We start from the raw sequence: 25,819 nt of genomic DNA, 5'->3' as shown, positions 1-25,819 counted from the left end.
TTTTCATACTTTCAGTCTTGACAGTAACATTTATAGCAGTTTTTTTCAAGGTCAGCTTCAGCTTTGCTATTGTGTAGAAGACAGCTTGAAAGTAACCTGGTGTTTTGTTTTCTTCTTTGGTGTAGTATACAGGGTGCTACCTCAGAGCTCAGGGAATTGTGAATTTTCTATCTCCTGCTGCAGAAGGAACTTCAGGGCACAACAGGTTCTGTTTAGCTTTAACTTCAACAGTTCAATGTTATCCTATTTATATCTTCAACAAAAAAAAAACCAAAACCCTGGGTGATGGAGCTGTAAATTGTGCAGATTGCGGATTGTGTAGATTGTCTGGTGTTTTCAGTGCAGAAAATTCTGGCGAATCTTGTTTTAGCAGCTATCAGATGCAAGAGCTGCTTTCATTCAGCCAAGAGCAAAGTACATTTGGTTCTGCAAGATGCTGAGAGCTGCAGTAAGAATTAGGGGCACGGAGCACTTCATGAGTTAGTTCCATTGCTGTTAAGCATTGAAAACTGAAGCAAAACTGTTTAGAGTCTCCCCATGTTTGGGTATAAATAACTTACAGAGTTATTCAATTTTTGAGTAACTGCAGAAGAATAAATAAACAATGAAATAACCTGTAAAGCTGCTTAATGTATTTGTCAGTCAGTCCTTGGATAAGTGCGTCTTGATCCCACAGGCCAGACACAAAGGAAACTTGCACAGGTGAGGCTACTTGTGTGCTCACCTAAGAACTTTAGTTGTTACCTATGTAAAAGAATGACACAATACCATTTAAACCACAAAATGTACTTTTAACATTCTTTAAAATGTTAGAAAATCTCTAGAAGCTGTAATTATTGCAACTGGAGGTTGAACTTACTGTAGCATCTTCTGACAATATAATATAACTTACAGGTTAAGAAATTTCTCTTCTAATGGAAACCAGGTCTTTTGAATTCTGTAATGAAGACACAGCTGTTGTTCCTAAGCATGTTGGTGAAAGACTGTCACTAAGCAGGAAGTGCTGTGCATATATTTGTAAGTCTCACTGCAAGAGAATCTTAAGTAAGGTGGATGTAAGCATTGCATTCTCAAATGTCGTTTTTTTAAGAAAAAGATACTGCATTTGCATGAGTTTGGGGTCATGCAAAACACCCTCAATAACAGCAAGCTATGTAATGTGTTTTGGGTTGTTTTTTCCTGGTTCTGGTTTAGGACTGGGAAGCGCTTGATAATTTTGACAGCAGTAATTGCCACATTTCAGGAATGCTCTACTTGAGACATCTCATATTTTGACGTACTGCCTAACTGATAACTGTTCCTCATCAAAAAGGTGTGAAATATGAAAATGATTGAGATTATTAGTATCAGTTCTCAACACAGATTGATAGAATGGTATCTTAAGAACAGCACACAGCTAGCTGATGACCTGTGGTTTTATGTGATGTATTTGGGGGGGATCTTGTTAGCGCCAATTAATGATTCTCAATGCCTCCTATTTGGATTGTAGAGGTTGGAGACCTGAGGGAGCTGCAAACACTGGACATCTCAACCAATCGCTTGATAACCTTACCTGAAAGGCTGCACATGTGCCTTTCACTGCAGTACTTGACTGCAGACCGAAACCACCTGTGGTATGTTCCGCGCCATCTGTGCCAACTGCCGAGCCTCAACGAGCTCTCCATGGCTGGAAACCGCCTGGCGTTTTTGCCACTTGGTGAGTCACCAGCATGCCTGGGCCGGGGTGGGTTGGAGGAGACATGGCAAAACAAACTTCCTGTCTTTGGTGGGCTCCACAACCTCTGTTTACGGAGTTGTCACAATGATCATACTGTTGGAAAACACGTTATTAAACAAAAAGAAATGCAGGTTAAGGTTTCACGTCTGTTTTAGAGCAATAGGTCAGCTATCAAATTTGCTTTATTTTTAGCTAACTGAGGGGAAAAAAGTTTTAATGATGCGTGTTTAAATATACTACTATGTAATCTGAGTTCCACCACTTTGGGTAATGATCTGTTTCTGTTTGCTGGATCTGATGATTTAAATAAGATTCTTCAGCTTGGGTTTAAAACCTACTGTGGAATTTTTCATCATTAGGAATGTCAGTACTGCATAATCTAGCAAAGGTTCAGTTTGGGCTCTGTATAAGCATCCTTCAAAAGCTCCACAGTAGTAGCCCAGGAAAGAATTTATCAGCCTTTTTCTCAGCCCTTTCAAAGTCTGCAAGTGTCAAAGCAGGTCTTCAAGTGTAGGAGGTGCAGTTGGTGAGTGGTGGTTTGTTGTGAGAAGTCAGTTGTGTTGTCAGTAAGTGTGGACTGTATATTCTGTTTGTGAAAAGCCAGTCCACTTCCCTGCGTTTGTGACTTTGTAGCCCTGCCACCAGCTAGTCTCTGCTGAAATACAGACAGGCATGAAGATCTGTCATGTCATTTGCATAGCCATTAATAGTTTTCCTAGAATACAGTCTGAGTCTGGTGTTAATTAGGTACAGATGAACACACTGAAAAGAAGCTGAAAATTGAGGGGGTTAGAAACAAGATAATTTCTAAGTGAATTACGTTGTATAAGTTTAACTTCATTTTTTCAGTACTAGAAGTTTAGTCTTTAAAGAAGTTTATGATCTTTCTGATTTTCTTAGCACCTTTGTTTATATTCCTGGAAAGCAAGTGCTCCAGACACAGTGTTTTAGGTATGTCCCAGCAGATGTCATTATATAAGTGAGAAAATGATTTCCAGGATGCATCATTCAGATTCCACAGTACTAAATAAACCAAGCAAAGTAACTTCCCCTATTTTGGCAAATACTTCTAACTCTGTTTCATCAGACAGGAAGTTGAATCTTACGATTTTTGCAAAAGTGAAATGCTCTTCTCTAAGATGAGATGTGAAATGTTAAAGGGCAAAAGCTTTTGCTACTTTTGTGCTCGTAGCTTATCTGTGAGGGAGCAATGACCTGGATGAGCTACAGATCTGCTGAAGTGTTTTAAGTTCAAAAGGAGGAAATAAATCTCTAATATAATGACACACCTTCTTTTTTCTTTATTTTTAGATTTAAATTCAAAACATTCAAAAGGAACTTTTAAAATAACGGGAAACATCAAAGACTGTCAATTGACCTTGTTCAGTAGTTCTTAATAGTGACTCACTGGTGAACATTTGGAGATAATTTGCTATCTGTGGATATGAAACTGAATCATAAATCCTAGAGTTCAGAGAAAAAGCAGTGCAGTATAAATGTAAATGTTTAATCCTTCCTCTGAAGAATCAGAAGGCTTCGGAGTGGTCAAGATGTGATGAAATTAAGTAGAAGAGAGAATTAGATTCACTCTTTTTGCTTTTTAATGCACTATCTCCTGATCTATGGGGAATATTTTTCTGTGATTATTCCTGGGGTGAAGGCATAATTGTAGCATCCTTTCTGTTACCTGCGCATACTGGCTAATGCTTTTTTGTGTATGCGTTCTTACATCCAACTTCATTCTAGTGGTTAATGAGAAAGTAAAAACATTAAATAACAAAGAAAGATACTGTACAAATGTCTGCAAGTGATATTCAAGCAAATATTGTAATTTTTTTTCAATTAGGGAGTTGGAAAGCTGACATTTTATTCATCTCCTCACAGAATGGTTTTTTTGCCCCTTTTTTGATTAGGCATGTCCGCGTTAGAAGAAATACGTTTGGAACTGACTGCTTAATGCATTTTAAAGTGTGATTTACTTTATTTCATATGGTGGTTGACATCTACTATGCCAAGGAATCCATTCTTCCTCATACCTAGTGTTCCTTGAGCTGCCAGTAAAGCCTCTTGTTAAGTGTAATGGAAATCTACATTTTCCTCTTCTAGTTTGACAGGTGTAGGATTTACTCCTGCAGTAGCACAGTACTTTCACAGCACTGCTGCATTGGTACTGTGTAGTTTTTTCTCCTTTACATTCTTACAAAGTACATAATTTTAGGCACATGCTTTTAAGATAAAGAAGTGTAACACTATTAATCCATTTTACAAATTACAGTAAAAATACTTGGTCCCAGTCTCTAACTTTCAGAACCGGTACATGAACAAGCAGGTGGGTGAACTAATGGAATAGTAGTTTTTTTCTGCAGAATATACTGAATTCTTGGATATGCCAATATTTTGTTTTTAAAAAATACTGTTTTAAAGCTATTGAATATTCCAGTTTATATTCAGAGAAACAAGACTGCATGGATGTGAGACTTTGGGCCTTCCTAATACATTTATTTAACAAGAATCCTAAATTGTATGTATAAGTTGAACTGGAAACTGCACCCTGGATAGGGCTGTTATTGCCTAATAATAAATGGCCTTTGGAATTCTGTTCAGGAGCGGCAGATAGAACTAGTGCTCATTTTATATCAGTCTACTTACAATATAAATTATCCTGTGGCAGAAATTTAACTTGAAGATTTCACAGTTAGCAGATGCTCCAATGCCTCAAAACAAATTCCACTGCAAGCAGGAATTTGAATCTGATGACACTGCAGAAATAAAAATGATTTATGTAATAAAGTACAAATACAATTAAAATAGGCCATAAATTCTCAAGTATACTGGCAGTCCAGGGGATGTTATGACAGCAAATATTCAGTGTTATATCACTTTATTGAGGGTGTATGTGCACTTTTTGTTTAGAAAATGGGTCTAGTAATTATCAGTGCACAGTAAACAAAGGTCTTATTCTACCCTCAGTATATGCTGCTTTTGTGTCCTTGCCCTCACAGTATGGTTAAAAGAGCATCAGTGCAGACACACAAGAGCTTTTGTTCCATCTTCAGCCATGTGGAATGCATATGCCAGGGCCCTGAGGTTAAAAAAAAAAAAAAAAAGAAAAAAAAGGGGAAAAAAAGGAAAAAAAATAGAATTGGGGTTTGTTCAGGACTTACGGCATTTGGTCATTTCTGGGAGAAAGGGCTTTGATCTGGGAGCTTGGAAGGAGCAAAGTGGAAATGTTTTAGACACAGTACAGGGCTTGCAAAAGCCACATGAAAACCTTCTTTGTAGCTGTAGCCTTGCATAGATGGACAGTATCCTTATTTCATGGGGTTCTTCAGAAGCTCGTTTTCTAGAGAACTTTTAACAATATTTGTTGACTGATAGAAGACTTAAAAATCAATGCGGATGGGATACAAAGAGCTTTTTAAAGTGACGATTTCTTTAAACGTTAGGGGTAGTGTTTGAAACTAGAAAAGATAATCTCTTTTGGGGACTCAAAGATGCTTGGTTATTTAATGCAAAGAAACTATATCAAAGGAACATTTATAGTTACAGGCTATTTGGCTTGGGGAATTGAATTTTTCCTACTGAGATATTTTGTCTAACATCCAAAAATTTGCTTTAATTACCTAGGAAATGCAGTCAACTCAGAACTTCAATTCTAAACATAGCCTAAGATAAAGACAGAGGGAAGAGATGAGATGCAGCCTAACTCCCCCCTCCATGCATATGAAAAGAACAGCTTTAGGGCTTTTTTTGACTTGCCTGATTTTCAGCCCATTTGCATACATCTGTGTAGAAAAGAGCAAGATGAGCCTCTTTTAAAAATTTTCTTCCATTCTCTAAGTTAATAAGTTAAACAGTAGCACATTCAAGCTGCCCCAGCAACCCATAGTTTTCTGCTCTTCTGGGTATAATTGGCTTCTGCAACATGAGGCGATATTCTCGCAGCATGAGGTGTGCCGTGCACGTGCTATCTGCTTTACACTTTATTGGCTGATTCTTTCCCAGCCTTACAGTATTTGATGGTGTTACAGTGCTTTAGTATCACAATATTTTTATTCATTGTTAAGATAACAATGTTTTTGTTTCATCTAAAAATATCGCAGAACTTCACTAAACTATTTTAAGCCCTGCAATCCTGAGCCAAAATAAATCATCTTTTTGAGGTGTTAGCTCATACCGAAGCACAGCAGCATCTCCCAGCAGTTCCCATCAGTCAGTGGAGATATTTGTAATTGCTTCTTGGGGTGGGACACTTGATGGATGCAGCAGATAGGTCTGTGAACCTTTGGTACAGGGTCAAAGAAGCGTGTGATGGTTGAACATGTCCCCTGATGTCCAGTGACTCAGTTGTTTGAACAACGCTCAGATTACAGTCCCTGAAGCTTCCACAGACTATTGCAGAGCCTATATTAAAAGAAAAAGAAAACCAAAACCCTCAGCTTTTCTAATGTTAACATTTTTATTTCAGAAAAGGGATCTATTCATTTTCTTTTGGTATTCATCACTTGTTCTTTATATCCAAGATTTGATAATTGACACCCTCTGAAGCTTCTCCTCAGCTTGAGCTTTTAAGGTTTCTGGTGCTTACAGCTGTCATTCAAGTGGGTGACAGCTGAAGACACTCAGTATATTTTAAGATGACCAGAAGTTTGGGGGGGATCACTCAAAATATCGTCTGCACTAAGCAGTGTCCAGAGCTCTCATGTACGATAAAACTGTTCAGTGATAAGGAAGGGACTCTATAACCTATTGTCATAGTAGGGAGATTGTGATTCCAACTAGAATTTGTGAATAGAAATATCATGGAAATTGTTTTAATTTTTTATTCTGTTCTTAGCCATGATTACAAAAGGGACAGAAGCTCTGCTGATTTCTCTGGTTATCTTTATGCCAACCAAGATAACCGACATTTGATAAAGATGGGAAATCAGAATTAGTCGATGTCAGTATTATCTTGCAATGTGGCTGATTCAGCCAAATGCTTGTTTATCTTGCTTCAGTTCTATAGCACACTCATCAAAGTTTTAAGTCGAAAGGCATACAGACTTCTTGATTATTTAATTTCTTTGTAATGCAGCTGGTCTGGGTTGCAGCTAACCCCTCCCAGGCAGAGAGGCTTTCAGACATTGTTCCCTTGCCTTGTGCTTTGTATTAAACGCACATGTCTTTTCCTAACCCAGGATCTCAAACGGCATAGGAGCTACAGATGAAATGGGCTGCCCGGATGATCCTACATGTTAGCTTTCTTGCCAGCTCAAAACTCTTTTAGAATATTATTTTTAGTTCAGTTTGATTTCTCGTTTTCCATGTCTCACATTGGCACGCTTTTCTTTTGATAGCAGACAGTTTTTCACTGACGAGATCTTCCTGATAAGCAAAAATCTTGTTTCTTCCTAGAAGTCTAAATTTTCCATTTTAATTTTGCTCAATTTTCCCTCTTTGATTTTCTAAACCAACTCAAATTATTCCAAGCCTATATGCTTCTATCAGGCGGTATGTTAATATATTTCTAGTCCATGAAAGTATTGCTTAAACATGCTGTACTTGCTTCTTTTGATTGCCAGCCATAAGTATTTTAACAGAAATAATTCAAGAAGCACACCTTCAGGTGCATTGATTATTTAGTTGTAGATACAGCTTTTGTTGTGTAATGTCATGCCTTTGATGCTTGTATATTTTCCTGTGTTCTGTAATTTACCACATCACATAGACTAGTTTCTGAATGGTTACTGGTTGTATTTGGTTATGGCTAATGTAATTAAACAAGTTTCGAGAAAAGAAACAATGGGACCGACCGCATTCTTGTTTATGTCTTTACCACTTTAGTAAAAATAGCGAAGCTGTGATTTCAGTGACATGGGGCTGGTTAATGAAAGCAGGTTTGACCTTATGAACTTGGAAGTATGCACTGTGGATTTGAAATCAGTTGTCCCTTTGCTGCTTCAAACTGACTTCAGGGTTTGTCAGTGTTAAAATTCAATTATTTATAATGCGATTTTCAGAGCTACTGAAAAGGGGTTTGGTTTTGTTTTAGTAATTTCAAAGGATTTTTTCTAAGCAGCTTTTCAGCTCATGCATAATAAAACCATTGGCTGAAACTTTACAATGGAGAAGTATTAATTTATGTTTGCTTACATTGGGTCTGATCAGCTTATTTATAATTAAAGAGAATTGCTTTGCTTTTCTTGCTTTGTCACTATGTCATCCCTTCTCCCCCTGACTTTTCTTGTTTTCTAAACCCAGATTTAGGTCGTTCTCGGGAGCTGCAATATGTTTATGTGGATAACAACATTCATCTGAAAGGCCTCCCATCTTACCTGTATAATAAAGTCATTGGTTGCAGTGGGTAGGTATGAATTAATTCAGCTGTCTTGAATACCTGTTCCTTGTAAAATTTCTCATAATTATCTTCCTGTATAATACAACTGATTAATTCATATGTGTGCATGACTGATTCAGGACTGGTGTTAATTTGGGGGGATTACTGCAGCTCCCAGTTCTGTTTGATTTTTGTAATAAATCCTCTATGCTAATTGCTGACTTTCAGTAGTTTAGTATTAGGTTGTAACAGACAGTGCAGTTATTCTGAAGGAATTTGTAATGATAATGTAAGGCCTAAAGCCGAATCCTGGCTGCATTTAAAGGTTGGCCAAAAATGCAGGGTTCGCAGAATTTCCAGAACTAAAGAATGAACAAAGTATTTTTTAATGTGTTGCAGCAAATAAGAACTTTTTTAGGAGAGGTGGATTGACAGGTATATTTTTACATGTGGATTTTAAAAATATCCTAGGCTGTCTCATGTTTGTGGTTAGGATGTGAGGAAAATGAAGTGGTTTGTCTAGGACACTAGCTGAATTCTTTCTGCAGTGCACTAGCATAAATTAGGATCAGCACCACCAGTTTACTGGTGTAAAACTGATCAGAAGAGGATTTGTCCCCATTACCATCTAATTATAAATTTCTGGTGTGCTCACTCTCAGCAAATCTTGCATTAAATATAAATTCCATCTCTACAGCCTGCACTCTCCTGCAATATGTGAGATGCTGAGTCTTGGCATTTTAAGGTTTTTCTAATATTCCCTGTCAGCTGGTTGGGTGATATTTAAGTACTTGCAGTTGGATTATAATTCTGCTGCACTGTCTGCAGCCTTGAGCTGCCAATAATTTTGTTTTTCAGGAAAAATAATTCCTAGGCTCTGTTCTTTCAGAACTGATTAAAAATCCTAAGACAGACATTAAATTGACCGTAAAGGTAATAGAACTGTGTAGATTGTGACCAATAGCACTAGTGACAACGAGTTGGACCAACAAGTTTGATCCAACTGTCCTGTGTATATCAGGTGATTGTAAATAAGAATGCCTTTGTTTTTTAATGTTTTAAGTCCTTATTTTATACTCAGGCAAAATAATTTTATCTTTGCACTGACCTTTTGTGAGGATATTACCAGTTCTTTTTGCTGTGATTACATGTACAGTCCTGGTCAGACTATAGCTGCTAGTATCCCTGATGGAGGCCATTCACATCTAGTATGGAAAAGACAAAGTTGGAAGTGTTGCAATGAAATGAATTCTTGTAATGCTTCTGTGGAAGAAATAACGTGATGATTTTTTCCCTTAATATTAAAGAATAACAAGTTACTACTTTTGATAAGCAAGCCAGTATTTGTGTCCCAAACAGATATTTGTTGTGAGACCATCCTGGTTTCACATCATCCAGCACAGGAAGAGCACTTACACATTATTAAGAAACCAAAGGTTTTATTTGATAATGTGCTGAGTGATGTTAAAATTATGTAATAATAGTCATGTGTGGAATTCCTGTGTTCTTTCCAAGAAAGCATTAGTAACCAGTTCAAGGTTTTCATGGATCAAGAGAGAGTTGAAGACCCAGGCTTTCATGCTCTTTCTGGTCATCCACTGGAGAATCAAATCCGACATGCTGCTATTAGTAACATAAAGCTAGATTTCTGAAAATAGAATATAAAATTGCATTGTGCAAGTAATGAATCTCTGTCTGGGAATCCTGCAGTCAGACTGACTGAAAAAGTCTTTTATATAAGAGGTGATGATCTCAGCACTCAAAATAAATTTTGATCTTATTTGCTGCAGATTGGATTTCATAGTCTCCAGCTAAGGTATCTGTCAGTCTTGTTGGAGGCAGCCAATGGGTGGTCGCAGCCTTTTTTTGTGCCCTCAGTTATTTATTCACCAAGCTGCTTCTGCAGCATCTTTTTTTCCCAGCTAGTTACACCATCCTCTGTTCCACTTCTTAACCTCCATGGATTCTGTGTGGGGTTTTCCTTTGTATTCTTTTTGCACCAAGGATTACTCATGGGTTGAGATTCATTCCCTAATCCACCCTGACTTAAGGATGTATATCTCTGGGAGTATTCCTTTTGATGGTCTCTTTTGTTTAGGGTTTTTTTGCTCTCTTTATGACCCTTTACATAAAGTAGACGAAATAACCCAGCTCTGAGCTGCAGAAACTATAGTGAGTGTATGGGTGCATCTTCTAGCTAGGTTGATAAGGGGTTAATCAGCTTGAATATACAACATGATAGATTTATGTGTTGTGATAGCTAACTCATTGGTATGGATTCCTGGGGAACGGATTGTTGGAATACTGGACCTCTGAATTCCCAAATATATTTTAACCCCATCAATGGTTTGTGGGAAAACATTAAATATTTAACAAGAGACTTCCTGACTTGCTGTTTGATGCTGCTCTTTTTTGCTTGTTTCTCTGGGCTGTTTTTCCTTTAATCAAAAGAAATGAGATTCTTTGTTATGGAGGAAGTACTATGATATTTCTTTCACATCTGATAAGGTCGAGCGTAGTTACCTCAGTTTTAGGTCCAATATCTGGGAAGGCTGACAAATTTGTGTTTCTGTTCCATTTGTTAGGACTGGCCCTAACAAGTTGCTCTTGGCTTCAAATTTAAGTTGTCATAAACAATTCCGATTCCCCTGTTGACTTCCCCAGCCTCTTAGTAGAATTTTCCTATGTGTGTCTCCTTGGCATGGTAGCTTGCAATAGGGATCATGTAAAGAGTTGTTATTTTTACTACAAGCTAAGTTTCTCTCCTTGGATCCAAAATAACCTTCTTTTTCCTGATATGATTTGGGAAGGACAAGGCTGTAGACTCCCTAGGGTATCTTCCCACTACAGCTTAGGCTGTTCTTTTTACTTTTCTTTCACACCCTGCACCCTCCAAGGGAACTCTGTGGATGGGGAAATGTATGCTACAGAATCATCCGTGGCACTTAAATGGTATTTTTTGGTGATTGTAATTTGCCTCATGTATTATAGTTGAGAAATCCATTACCATTCTCAACTGGTTGATCTAGGACACAGGAAACCAACTGTTAGGTATGAAACTGTTAAGTAAAATATTCAGTAATGGCCTTCAGAGGCCAAAAGAGAGCATGTTGGCAATGTAAGGGACATGTAATACACATAGTTCACTTTCTGGGGACTGTGTTCTCAGTTCTCTAGCTTTTGAATGTTATTTGATAAGTAAAGGCCTCCCATGACTAGCACGTTACAAAAGCTGGGAATTTCTAGAATAGTTTGGGTTGGAAGAGGTCTTTAAAGGTCCAACTCCAACATGTATTGCACTTGCAAGGAATCCTTGAAGGGGTCTGCACTGAAGAACGGTATCAGTGGAGGCCTCATAGCAGCCTTCCAGTGTCTGAAGGGGGGCTATAGGGATGCTGGGGAGGGACTCTTCATTAGGGACTGTAGTGACAGGACAAGGGGTAATGGGTTCAAACTTAAACAGGGGAAGTTTAGATTAAATATAAGGAAGAAATTCTTTACTGTAAGGGTGGTGAGGCACTGGAATGGGTTGCCCAGGGAGGTTGTGAATGCGCCATTCCTGGCAGTGTTCAGGGCCAGGTTGGACGAAGCCTTGGGTGGCTTGGTTTAGTGTGAGGTGTCCCTGTCCATGGCAGGGGGGCTGGAACTAGATGATGTTAAGGTCCTTTCCAACCCTAACTATTCTGTGATTCTATGATCAGGTGCACTTTGGGTTGGTCATCTGGGTTTCCCCATAAAGTTACTTTTATAATTTTTTTCTAACCACTTTCTAAATGTCTTGTGTCCTTCTAGTTGTGGTTCTCCAATTCAAGTTTCAGAGGTGAAACTGCTCTCTTTTTCATCAGGCCAGTTAACTGTGTTCCTGCCAGCAGAGGTGAAATCTATAGGGACAGAAACAGATCATGTGCTGCCTTTGCAAGAACTGGCCATGAGGACTCTCTATGACATCTACTACAGGTTTTTAAAAGGTATGAAATCTCTGCATTCTTCAGATTACAGAAAGGGTGGAAGTGTGTTTCTGGCAGTGATAGGAACATTTCAAATAGCTCCTCAAAGGCTTGAGCAAGGATGAATATTTTAAAAGATTTATTTAATCAAATTATGATTGAAATGCTGTATTAGCACAAAAATGTCCAATGTCAAAAAGCAAAGATTCAAAGACTATTGCTAAGGTTTAGTGGTGCTTACAAACGGTTTCCTTATTGAGGACTGTACAAAGAAGAACGCTTTTTGCAGGAGGAATTCTTTAATGGAAATAAAGAGATGAGAAATACAGTTCCTGAGGCAAGATTAGATGCATCAGCCAACAATGCAACTTCTTGCCAGGCAGCACACTCCTAAACTGGCAGAGTTGTTATACATAAGGCAGAAGAAATGCTAGCAGCCCTTGGCCATTTCAGTACATACAGCGTGACAGCTGAGCTGTTTTAGTTCTGCCCCAGTTCAAGCTCTTTGCTGTAAAGTGGCCTTTGGCTTATGTGGTTGTGCATCAAGCAATCACATGAGTTAGCAGTATCTGATGATAACCTGCAGATTCACATTTTGACAGATTTAGATATATTGTGACTTTTCCCTATTTGCAGCATCTTGGGAATTTGTCAGCTTTAGAGGTGAAAAGAGAAAGCAGAAGGGTAGAGAGTTACAGTGGAGAGATTAGAGAGCTTATGATAAGGGGTCACTTGTCCCATGGCCACTGGAGTAAATCATAACTGCAAAACTACTGCTTTGCCAGGAAAAGTGCACAAGGAGGTCTGCAGCAAAAATGATGTAGGAAAGAAGCCTCATGTTTAGGGACAGGATAACCCCACAAGCCTGTGTTCATAGGAAGCTGTACTGCTTTGTGGAGAATGTATTTGTTGGCATTAAGAACATTACCTGACCAGTTTGCAGTTGTCTATTTTTGGATATTTGTGCATCTAGTTGGGAGAGGGGAGGTTTGGGAGGTTTTCCGTTGTTTCGGATCAGGATATCAGCTGCACCAAAATTACAGTGACGAATGCTGTTTCATTCTGATTTGCAAAATTCCAGTCTTTGAAAAGGAGTTTGAGAACATCAGCTACGAGATCTTTTAAATCATCAGTAACTGCTTTTCTCACCCAGTTGTGACTTGCACAGTAGTTCCTAGAATATGACTCTTTGAAAGTGGTTCCTGAAGATGCTGGTGAAGTCTGGTTTGAGAATAGCACGATAGCATTGCAAAATCTGTTTAAGAAATGGTTTGTAGATGGTTTGCACGAGGCTTTGAGGATTATATCTAGTTGCAGCCAAGGTGCAGAACCTGAAAAAGATGCTGAAATACATGTTTAACTATCTTGCCTACTTCTAGTTTGTAGCCTTTTAGTATGTTTATATATACATATACACACATACATATCTTATTCTGAACTACCTTATTAAAGACTATGTGCGTTACCAGTGGTAACACCCAATTTCAGTGGGTCAAGAGTAATGCATAGTCTGGAGAGGTGTAAGATAAGTGTGCTTTGGGGAAGCAGGTGGCACATGATGAAAGCAGCAGATTTCATCTATCACTGCCTAAATTTGCAGTTTCAAGGGTGCTGTTAAATACTTGGTGGCTGCCAGGTAAGTATGACAGCAGTGACCGGACTTTGTCTGACTGCAGAATGTGACCTTTTCTTTCTGACGCAAATGTACTATTCGTCATGCTTGTCACCTCAATCAAGGCTCTTGTGGTACATTGTGTATGGCGTTAAACCTTGCAGTGTTTGAAAGCTGAAACTAGTGTGATATCACAAAAATGATTTATCAGGTATTGCATCTTGTCTTGATTACTCAGCACCTGAACTCATTCACCTGCCTTGGCTGTCTCATTTTCTAGATGGAGATTAGCATATTGGGTTTAATTTAGAAAACACTCTGTGGCTTGGGCCAGACCTGAGAAAATAATTGCTTTTTCCCCTGAAATGACCCTGGAGTCCCTTTTGGTGAAAAGGATGGCATCTTGTGAACAGTGGGGGCACACTGAAGAGATGATGAATGTATTGATCTTTTTAGAGTGGCCTCCTTGGTTGGACCTGTGAGAATTATGCTGGGCTAGATTGTATTTCAAGTCATTCTAAATATTTCAGGTCTCTTTTTGCAGATGGGGGAGTTTGGGATTTTTAGTGAGCTCAGATATCCTCCTGGATTGGTTGCTGAAATATTTTAGTAAAATAGTATTGATATCCTTTTCAGAATCCTTGTATTGTTATTAATTACTAAATACTTCTCTAGATGATCTTTGTGTTTAAAAATGCTTTATGATTTATTACTGGGGTTTATTATTTCCTTGAGCTATAATATTTTCAACAGTTAATCTTATGCCCACATATGCTAAGCATACACAATTAACTTTAACTTCTTGAACTTAAACATTGAAAGCACCATGTGTTTCACCCTAACTGTGGTAATTTGTATTACCTTGCTGTTCTTTTGACAAAGCCATAAGTATGTGAGACAGCTGATTTTCTGAATTGTTCATAGATCATGCTTGTTGTGTTTGAGTTTATCATGCAATTGTTTTGTTACAAGCCTTTTTTGTCTCTTTTCATCTTTAGATTTGAACTTTCTGACTCCCATCTCGCTACCTAAAAGCCTCCTGGAATTGCTGCACTGTCCCTTGGGACACTGCCACCGCTGCAGCCAGCCTATGTTTACCATTGTCTACCCAAAGCTCTTTCCCTTGAGGGAAACTCCAATGGCAGGATTGCATCAAGGGTAATTATACAGGAAATTACACTGGGGTTTCATTTGGGAAGAAGAGCACCTTAAGGAACAAAGCATGTTCGTAAGGATTTCTTCTTTTCAACTTAGCAGCATTTCAGATCTGTCCAATCTGACAGCCCCTGTCCAATGGCTGTGAAAGTTGTCAAGTCTTTTATTTACAAGCCAACCAGAATACTGTTGTTGGACTCTTTAACGAGGGCTACCACATGTGCCTGTTTCAGACTGCTGTAAGCTAGTGAAGGGTTTTGGTATGATGGGATTGACTTGCTTGTAGTAGTGCAGTACATGCATGGCACTTCTGTGCCTTGGGAGGGAAATAGTACTGAACACCAGTACTTCCCCTGATGGTCTCAGCCCTGACTTCAGGAGAATGTCACCACTGAATAGAAGTGCTGCAGGATTAAAGATGGAAAATAGCTCTAAAGGCAGAGCTAAATTACAGCGTTATGCTGTAAAATACTCTTGTTTTTCTTTCCACAGTAATTGAGATACGCTGTGGACGCATTCTGCATTGTAAAATACAGTTAGTAGCAATACATCTCTTTAAATATATTTCAGTTTTTGTGGTTGTAGCAGTTGTGAATGTGTGTGCAGGATTCATAAGTGAAGTAGACAAGCCTACACAGGCTTCTTGAGCTGCTGGACAGTGCAGTCATAGACGGGACCCAAATCAGGGATACAGTTCAGGAAATTTTGCCCTCATGTAGAGAAAGATCTAATACAGCTGTAAGGTGAGCACTGATGATAAAGGTTTTCTTAAAGTCACTTGGAGTTAAAAGAGCAAATGTGATATTCAAGTTCTTTTTAGAGAATTCAAGTCAAGCTATTAGTTCCAAAGCATATGCCATAAAAGTCAGGAGCAGAAAAGAAAGGTGCTTTAAAAAGGAATTACTAGGTGTATGTAATACACAAGAATGCCACTTAGTTCTTGTCCTGTTGAAATCAATTGACTTGATGGCTATCGTCCATAAAAACAAGAAGCTGCTTTTCAGGAGGAAGATCTTTAAGAAAAAAGAAGAGACTAATTGACGATTCAGGTTGATGGTACCTATTTTACACAGCTGTATCACAGGTTTTTTTGCTGTGAGTTTGTGGCATAAGAGGTATCTGATTTGTAAGCAACTCAACTTCATGAAATGAAAACAACTTAGGTATGGACAGCAGCCACAAGGCTGCTTAAATACTAATTTGGAAAAGTCATCTTTCTTAGATCTAATTGTTGAGATAGCACACTTCAGCTTGCCATTCTGTTACACTTCAGTCGTGTGTTGAAACTCAAAGGATTTCATGTAGAGTAAAATAAACTGCTTCTACATTACAGTCTTCATATTCAGAGTGGCATAAGATGCTACAATCATGTTATGAAGAATTCTTTTTGAGCACTGAACAGTATCATTTTCTAAGGAAGTGATGGAGAACTACTTGCTGGTCACTAAATCCTTATATTATCTGAAATAATCCAACAATAGGAGAGTTTGGACTAGAGAACTACTTTCTAATTAATTGCTGAGCATTGTTCATTGTAGATCTCTGCCATTCCAAGATGACAGACTATCAGTAGACACCTTTAGGAATTGTTGAAGTTAGGACTCACAAAAGTATACCTTAGGGCTGTGTTGGAAGAACATTTTATTAACATTCTAAAATATATTAATTGAAAATACATATTTCTGCATGGTTTTAGCTGCTTTTAAAAATGGGTTATCATTCCTTCCCTTAGACAGGAATGTACTTTGTTCTGCAAAATGCCTTAACAAATACAGTCTTAAGTAGCTGACATTTGATGCAAATCCATAGAAAATGAGATCTAAAGAGAGTAGCCTATTCCCTTATCTCTGTAGCTCGTGCGCTTGACACGGTAAGATTATGTGGAATTGTAGAGGTGTGATAGCTGGTTTAGAAAGACATGAAGGACTGTTTCTGTTCTAAAGAGCTTACAGTGACCATGAAAACACACAGGGTAGGGATCCTGAATGTTTGAACAGCACTGATTAGCACATGCCACGTCCATGCCAGTAACTTCTGTCTGGATTTCCGTATCACATTCTATATCCTCTTATAGGAAAGGATAGTTAAGTGTTGAACTGGATTTATGTATCTGAAAAAGCACAGATGACAAGAGCACTGGGTAAAGTGAGATTTCTGGGTTAGTGAAAAACAGATCTTAACATTTTTAAAGCTGATATCTAGGTCCCTGCCAGGATGGGGGCAGGAGGAAGGGTCACAGTGAGGGTAGGATCTGGCTTTCATGCTGCCACCCCTGCTGTAGTGCTGGCACAGTGTGACAGCTCTGCCTGTCGGTTGGCCTTTCTGTAAATGTGGGTCCGGTTTGTTCGCTTGGCTGAACCAAAGGAGGACACTGGACTTCAGTTGTTTCATGCCTACAAGCAGTAATTTAAGAAACACGAGCAAACTGCAGCAAAGAGTGACCCAGCTATTTCGCTTTTAGCTGTTAAACTTACTGGCTATAGCACTCAGCCGCACCCTCCACAGAAAGAAAAGCCACATGCTGCTGCTTTAAACTGAATACATTAGAAACCAGGGGGGTTTTTGAGAACCCCTGCAGTGCTTCCCTGCTTTTGTATCAGGCACTCGTAGAGCAAATGAACCGTCTTTCTCTGAAGTGTCGAGATCAGCTAATCCTGTATTTTACAAACCAGCATATTGTCTGCTGTGGAATGGGGCCAGGAGCTTTAATCTTTACTGACAACTGTTCCCCCCCTTCTCTTTTTTTTTTCCCTAGGAGGACAACTGTTAGTTTTGTGGCATACTGCTGCTCCACCCAGTGTCTGCAGACTTTTGACCTACTGAGTTGATAAACATTTAAAACTACTCAGGAGTGCTGCCAGTTTAAAGCTGCATTAAACATCGTATCCCATCGGTACTGGAATACTGTGTGCGTGTGCCAAAGCAGCAGAAGTGCCCGGTTGGGAACACTAAGAGGCACTTACGTCCTGCCCATCAGATTTGGAAGAACTGCAGCAACTTTTCGGAAGTGTAAATACCAACCTTTGGAAAGCATTAACTTCTCTCTCCTCCAGGACAACATACACAGCAAATAAATTCACAAGCTCTGACTTCAGGGTTTCCAGTATTTTTCAGATGCGGCTGTCTTCAGGGTGACCCCTTGCATCATTTGAGGCATTTTCATTCCTCTAAAAAGGGGCAAAAAATAGGTTCGGTTATGACAAACAAGTTCTCTCTCTCCCCCATCCTCATTACCCCTACAGGTGGTTTCAGGTGTATGGATCTAAGCCTCTAGAAGCCTTTGATGAAGCCCAGCAGCTTTCCCATTGAATTTAGCTTTATTTTCTCCCTCTGATTTTAATATTCTCCCCAACAGAGTTATCCCAGTTGTATACCCAGTCTTTGACAATTACTTGTGGTATTTAAATCCACATATTAAAAGCAGATCTTTTTGTTAACATTAGAAGCCAAACTGATTTAATTGGGGTAACTAAGATGTATCTGGAGACTAAGGATCCTGTTTCAGTAAGGAAGGCTGGTACTGATGCCTACACCAAGTGGTCTTGCTCCAGCATGTTTGAGGGTGTGTTTTCTTTGTTTTCATGGCTTGAGTTTTTTTATTTTAATAAACACTTCCCCTTTTGCTTCTTTGGAAGAAGATGACTTTAGCAGTTTCCCTTGGATAAAATACCTAGGCCTATGATAGTTACTGTTTATTTATTATACTTTTCCAGTTGTAGACTGTAGATCTGCAAAGAGTTGGTCTTCATCTTTTTCTAGATTCAACATTTGGCTGATTTATGGAAGAGTGTCAGTGGAGTGTGTGCCTTGGAGAAGGCTGGAAATCTGGAGGGGTACGTGTATCTCCATGTGTAGGTATATATGCATACAGAGATAGCCTCACAAAAGGGCTCTAACTTTGTTTTCATGTATTAAAAGCAGATTTGGTGCAAATTTCCGCACACTATCATATTTGTGGGCATCCTTTTTTGTTAGATCTTGTTTGTTTTAAATAAAGGACAAAGGATGGAAAACAGGCCCCAAATGCCTGCATGACTTAAAAGTTTAATTTTACACTGAAACAGTCCATACAAAATTAGTCCCTCTTGACTTGTTCTGAAATATATAATTTTTTTAATACAGTGTGTTCTTTTTGTTTACTTTCTATTTTTTAGGTATAAACTACTTGTTGACTTAACACAGTGTGCAGTAGTTGCAAGCTGAAATAGATATGAATGAAACTGTTATGAAAATGGCAAGATAAAGAGACTTATTTGGTAGTATATTAGCATATGTTGTGGTGAGGTGTGCATACTTTGAAGGGAGGAGGCATTAAAATGTTTTCCTTTTGCCAAAGAAGCATTTGTTCCCGCTGCAGGCTTCCTGGCATCTCTTCAATAAATAGAGTATCTTAAGAGCTTAAAAAGAGTACCAAAAAGGCAGTTTTGAGGGTGGAATTTTTAGGTTGTGCATGTTAGTTGTAAAAGCTCTGCTGGTTTTATTGGGTTGGTTTTAGAGAGTTGAATTAGCGTTAAGAAATGTAGAACTTAATCCTTCAGGAATGCAAGTATCATCTACTGTTTAAGAATTGTGAAACTTTCTAAAATAAATCCCATTTATTAAATCTGCTTTGCAGTAGGGGAAAGAGCCATGGCCAAGCAGACTTTGTACTATTGGATTTCTGACTCTGTCGTTTCACTAATTTGTTTCAGTGTTGGTATCCCCAACAGCCCTTCCCACCCCGCGGCCTTTACCGCCGAAGCAGCAAAAAGAGTCTTCAGCTTTTTGTCTTTTCCTTCAGTACTACCCAGCCAAGATGTAAATGGCCCATGTACCATTATACCCATATCAGAAATGTGTAAGTGTAGGATCGAATCCATGTTTTTAAATGGATGACAAGAGAACTATGGGAATGATAAAAATACTTATATTTTGATACCATACTCTGATCAGGAATCTTCAGTATTATTTTTACCATGGCTCCCTCTGTCCTTGAAGGACGTGCTTTATTGGAAGTTGATTTGTCCTCTTCTTATGATGACTGAGAGGCTTTAAAGTACAGTTTTCTTCTGAATTCAATCTGTAAGTATTATTTTGGAGTTAAATCTTTTGATCACCCAAAAGGCACTGCATTTGTTTTATTAGCATTCAGATAGTAAGAGCGGAGCTTGATCATTATTATTTATTTTTAATTTTCTTTCTTCCCATAATCTAATTATTTTTTGAGTTCACTTTATTATTGTCTATAAGTGGAGTTCAGAAGAAAATTGGTCTGTTCTATAAGCAGGATGAATCTTAACACTTTAATGGATGATATTTCAGGACTGGAATGTCCAATGAATAAATGAATTAAATACACAATTGAAGCTGAAATGTCATACCCTATTTTTATAAAACAAGGAAGAGGAAAGGCCAATATATAGACTGGAAATGCAGCTTAAATTCATGTTTCTCTGATGGGGTATTTTTTAATATAGTGTTTATATTCATCTGTATCTTTGGGTGATACTGTTCTAGATTAATATAACTCCATTCTCACTTGTCCAAATTCTTCTAAAGTTGTTCTGCTGCAAGAGTATTTCGTAACCAGCTAAGATGAGAGCCAGCTATGCAAGCTGCAGAGGGGAGAGGGAGCTTCTTGCTGATTGAACTGTGCATCACTTGTTTTTCAATACAGGCATCACAATTCTTGGACTTCACTTTAATTCATTTATTTGTAGGTAGTTTTTTATTACTTGCTCTTGTTTGTGAGATCACATTGAGCTAAGATTTTCCTTGTGCGGCAAAAATACCTGGTTTCAGCAGTTGAAAAAAATGACCTTTTCTACAGAGCTTTTTTTTTTTGTCATAAAAGCAGATCTTAACTCTTTGCTTAGTGTGGAAGCAGGAGAAGTTTCTGGGGGTTTTTTGTAGGTGTTAGAAAGGTGCAGGAATAGAAATGAGAGAAAATGAGTTTTTAACCCACTGACAACTGCTGTGAGGTTTTTCTGATTAACTTCTAATGTGATTAAGGAGCACAGGCATCATTTTTGTTCCTGCTGTGATAACAGGCACTATATTAATAAAATTGGGACCCTATTGCTTATGAGGATAACTTTTTGTTCTGCCGCAAAGGAAGCAGAGGAATCTTTGCCGTTGTTTAAAAGTACTACTTGAGTGGTTTTACTGTGGACACTGTTAGATTTGGAGCACTGTGCTTGGGAATCTTCCTGTTACTCTCCTGGAGAATCAGAAATCCGAATGTCCTTTCCTGTGTGAAGAACAAGGTCTAATATCAAGAAGTCTGTATTTTTCTGTTTTGGTCTGATGCTTCTCTTGGGCTTTCATTGAAGTTCATTACAAACCTATTTACTTCGTTGCGGTGAGGTTAAGATCTTACACTGAGCAGAGCAGAGCTGATTACTGCCAAGTTGGCTTCAATTCTTATATATCGAATTCTGCTGAATCCCTTTTTCTGGCATGAAGGGAGGATGAGACTGTTCTAACACCCGTGTGGTAGCAGCGTGTCAGGTTTTACTGACATTACAGCCAGGCTGAAGACTGGAGAGTGACAAACCTTTCACTAGAGAGGATGCCTTTCTTTTGAAGGCCGCTGTGGCCACATCAGAGTATCCCTGATAACGGAAGGACTTCTGCCTTGATGTCAGTGGAGGATGGATCAAGTTTTAATTGATAAGAGAGAAGAATGTTTTACCATCTTTATATTTCTTGCAAAAACTGGGAAAATGACACTGAGGTCCATGCCTGCTGCTAGGCAGCCTCTCTGTCTGCAGCTGAACTCACGTGGGTCCAAAACATAACTATCTTTGCCTCTTACCTCCCTCTTAATGCTACTCATGGTGTCACAAAATGTTATAGGTAACTTGTGATGGAAGAGGCTGAGTAAATTGAATCCAGAGTTTTTATTACTTTTTGTATTACAGCCCTATTTTGTAAGAGACCAAAGGTCTGGTGGAAAGAAATGGCAAGGTTCATGTGAAGTCTTCATTGCTTTTGCTTTTATGTGCCCTTTTTTGGATTAAAACTTGAACTTGGATTGCAACTGAGTTTGTTCTATGTCTGTTGAAAGCATATGTGCATTGCTTTTTTGCTGTGTATTAACCAAATGTCACTTAGTGCGAAGGTGAGCTTGCTAGATGTTTTATTTAAATTTAGTGGTGCAATTTATTGTATGTGCTTGTTAATAAACTATATTTTTGGATAGAATTACGGTCCATTACAGTAAACTAAATTCTTGCTCCTGGGGCTATGTTAGAATGTAATTTACATTTCAGGTCATTTGCATAGTAATTAGCTAATAAGTCTCATGTCCCAAGGCTGAAGAAGTGGGGTGAAGACACTTCTTAAAACCCTACCAGGGCCAAAACACCACTTCAGTTCACTTATTGCATTTGTCTTGGATAATGTATTTCACCAGATCTTGCATAATAGGAACAAAACCCATATGGAAACATTACTCCAGACCCTTCAGTGGATTGATCAAAAGAAAAATAACTTTGAGTAGGGCTGTATGAAGTGCCACCCTGATAGTCCATGTGGCTGTGGTTCGTGTATAATTTACTAAGCAGCATTCAGCAGCTTTTCTTCCCCCTCATCTAACAAATATCATAGGAACAAGGTTGCCAAAAATAAGTAGAAATTAAGCATCTGTTTTTCCAGTTACTTCACTCCTTGCTGTGCAGCATTTTGCTTCAGTCAAAGCTGCTATTCTGTTATCTGTTCTGATGAGTTCTTGCAGTTGGATGCTGTCTGTATTATTGTACGTGTAGCATACCCACTCTTAAATGAGACGTAGGTTGGTCAAGGTGACTCTGAACATCAGATATAATTGATGCCTTGAAGGGTTCCGATAGCACTGAGGCTTCCCTGCTGCTGTTTGCTGGGAAGTTTACCATGTCTTGTCTTTTTAGGTATTTTACAAATGACAGTGCAAGTTTTCCTACCCATGCAGTGTAGGTAACCTCTCTTTGAGAGGCAGCAGGAGGACACAAGTCCCTTAGTAAGTGAGATGGATGGGGGAAAACAACCCTTAACCTGTAACTTTTACCAACCACTGCTGTGTCCCTTGTGAATAGAAAGAAAGAAATGGGAGAGCTTAACATCCTTTTCCTTTGCAATTAAAAGTACTTGGCATAGATGCAAGCTAAGTGGAAACTTCAGTGGCTGAATAATGCTATTGTATGCAGGAAATGAGAGGAGCTGAGCTCTTGCTTGGAAAGGCACTGGATGTTTTGTGACTTCCAAGCCAAGATTTAGGGCCGTTCTATGTGGTGACATTTTGGGAACTTGAGAGCAGAGTCGAACCACTGCATCTCTGTCCCCCAGCTTCAGTGATCACTTAATATTACAGTCAAGCCCTCTATTCTGCGCCGAAGAATCCTACTGCTATTCCCTGTAGCTGGCCCAGGAGCCTGGGAGTGGCCATTTATTACTGTCAGATTTCTCTTTCCTACTGCAGCAAGAAAGAAAGCAAGAGTTGACCAAATGCTTTCTTTATCTTCTGACATTTTAAACAATAAACCCCTCATAGCATGGTTTTTCAGCTCCTATTATGCCCTTCAGACGTATCCCGCTCCCAGGCAAAAGACCTTGGCGCATCTGTGAGAGATGGAGTCTTAAGACTGAAAGCAGTTCTGTTGGAGGTGCTGAAGTGACTTGACTTTCTGATGATGCCTTCCAAGTGGCAATCAGGGGCTAATTTCTCAGGTACCTCGATGTTCTTTTGTGTGTTCATGAGGAATGTAAATATTGACTTTCTGTGAAGAAAGCTGTCAGTCATGGGTGCCTGTTCTGTTGCTATATATGACTACACCTGCAGTACAGGGGCTAGTGCCTTGCAAGTGTTGTGCTGTCGTTTTCTGTGAACCTCATGAAGTCACAAGGTTTAAATTTTCTTCTTCAGATCAATTGAGAAAGCTTTCTTGTATTGAAAAATGCACTACTGAATTTGTTTATTGATTGGTACTACGGATGTTCTTGAAGTGCACTGTTATAACTGCTAATCAAGCTGTTCTAGTAGCAAAGAAGAAATGCATTCTGAAGTTCCATTTTGGTGCAGTTAAGGCCCACTGGAACGTTTTGTTTAATAGGAAACAGCATGGGCACGCAATTCATGGGAAGATGGAGATGTGGTCTGAAGATGCTGATGACATTGTCTAGATCTAATGAAAAAATACGTTTAAAAAGATAACCAGTGTTCTTTCTATGGGCAAGTATCAGCTAATAGTGGTATCAGATATGCCCCATTGTGCTTTTGTTGATCCGCCTTTTGCCTCCTGTGATTCTGCACTTGTGGCTATTGTATCAGTCTTACTAGGCTTCCTTTATACTTTAGAGTTCTAACCATTGATTTTTTTTTTTTTTTTTATTGTTAAAGCAATTAGGAGAGTCAAGCTTGAATATTCTTGGGTCTGTTTGTGATAACTCTGATTGCTTCGCTGGCACTGAAGGAACAGTCTGAGCATGGACTTGAATTTGGCTGCCTTTGCTCTTGCGTTGTCTCCGTTGGCTCTCTAATTTCATCTTGTAAAAAGCCAAATCAATGTAGCTGATACACAAAGAGAAGAATTACCAAGAAAAACAACTTCTAACTTTCTTCAGGCAGTGTAGCTTGGACCAGGCAGGGCTGGCAAGGTTTCATATTTGAATTCTAGGTAAGTGTTTCTCTTTAAAGTAGGATGAAAACCAGTGAGTTGTCCAGGCAGTGCAGAACCCCGTGTCTAAAAGTAGCAGGTTTAATGGTTCTGTATGTTCACACCTTACTGTTCTGCATCTTTATTTCTATAAAAGATGTGTAACTGCTGCAATAGGGAGTTAGTTTATATCTTACATCTTTGTAGAATTAATATTGATTTTATACTTCTACAGATACACTGGTTACTCTCACAGTATAATACCTCTTTTGCTTCTTTTCCTGTGTAGTTACAAATAACAGCTCCATGCTCCATTATCCAGTCAGTTCCCAGACTCTTGCTGTGGATCCATTTACACTGATGTTAAGGCACTGTGTTACCTGCACAGTGAGTACCACAGGTTTGTTCTTCATCAGGCAAAAGCACCTAATCACATTTCTCTACAATGATCTAGATCACAGAGATGCGTTCTGTTCTGGCTGCAGATGAATAGAGAATATCTAACTTAAATTAATGGGTTCATTTATATTAAATCAGTACTGCATATCAGGTTTTTAGATCTAGCAGTATCTAATCCTGGCTCTGAAGCTTTTTTTATGAAATATGGGGGCTTGAATTTCTCCAGTTGCTCAATCTAAACAGTAGGCAAGCTTATGTCTGATTGCTATTAAGGATACTTGGGGAGAAGGTTTGAATTGAAAACCCCTATTTAATTATCTCCTTTTTCCCTGCTCCCTCAAGGAAGCTCAAGTGATGCAGGAACTGATGCCTACTAGCTAGAAACTTCTTTCCAGGTCAGTGCAGAGCTAGTTCCCTCCCTGCCGTGTTGGTGTCACATGGTCTGACACCCCTGCCCCACTCACTGCTCTCTGGCCCCGAGCTGCGAAGATGAAAAGTATTGATTCCAGTCCATCTCATTGAAGTATTACCATGAGGTGTTCACAGACGTGCTGGGACTAGTCTTTAACTTAGAGGAACATTTATCCAGGAGGATCTAGTGTGTTACGTAGCAAGGAGCTGCAACAGGGAGAACAAATTTACTGTTTTCATTTAACAGTCAGTAGCCTGAGACCTTACCGTGGCTTTAGCAATTCTTGATGAATTTCATATGTGGATGTTCCTATTCCAGAATAAAAGCGTCTTGTTATGAAAGAATTTAAGTCCTCTAATTTCATTTGGGAATAAGTACATCCACACACCTGGTATTTAAATCAGAAATAACTGTTTCTTTATGAATTTACACTCTGTTGTGGATCTGATCTCGTGTCGCTAAATCCTTGTACTCATTTCACAAGACCTGATTTATTGTTTAAAATTCGTTTGGGAAGTACCCGGTTGGAAAATAAAAATTCTGCTTGCAAGGAGAAAATTGGGGGTGGAAATATAAAAATTCTGATACCAGTTGGTTTGGAAGCACTGCACTGGAAAACATTGTTACATGTCAGATCTGATTCTACC

The 25,819-nt window shown here is 38.8% G+C and overlaps 1 protein-coding gene across 5 annotated transcripts in view; it reads left to right on the top strand.

Moving 5' to 3' along the window:
• The window catches only part of LRRC28 (leucine rich repeat containing 28), a 52,859-nt gene extending 31,088 nt beyond the window's left edge, over window positions 1-21,771 (top strand). For all 5 annotated transcript variants that reach the window (XM_061446683.1, XM_061446687.1, XM_061446685.1 and 2 more), the window contains 5 exons: window positions 1,490-1,696; window positions 7,961-8,063; window positions 11,829-12,004; window positions 14,594-14,753; window positions 17,506-21,771. In XM_061446683.1, coding sequence (XP_061302667.1) covers window positions 1,490-1,696; window positions 7,961-8,063; window positions 11,829-12,004; window positions 14,594-14,753; window positions 17,506-17,578 — 719 coding nt within the window. In that variant the 3' untranslated portion in view covers window positions 17,579-21,771. The remainder of the gene's footprint in view (window positions 1-1,489; window positions 1,697-7,960; window positions 8,064-11,828; window positions 12,005-14,593; window positions 14,754-17,505) is intronic.
• The last annotated feature ends 4,048 nt before the right edge of the window (window positions 21,772-25,819 follow it).

Source organism: Pezoporus flaviventris, unplaced genomic scaffold, assembly GCF_033815535.1.
Source record: "Pezoporus flaviventris isolate CSIRO_AGI_PZ_B2104156 unplaced genomic scaffold, CSIRO_AGI_Pfla_v1 ptg000006l, whole genome shotgun sequence".
Taxonomy (NCBI): Eukaryota; Metazoa; Chordata; class Aves; order Psittaciformes; family Psittacidae; genus Pezoporus; species Pezoporus flaviventris.
Note: the sequence above shows the minus strand (reverse complement) of the source record. Positions and strands in the feature narration are given on the sequence as shown.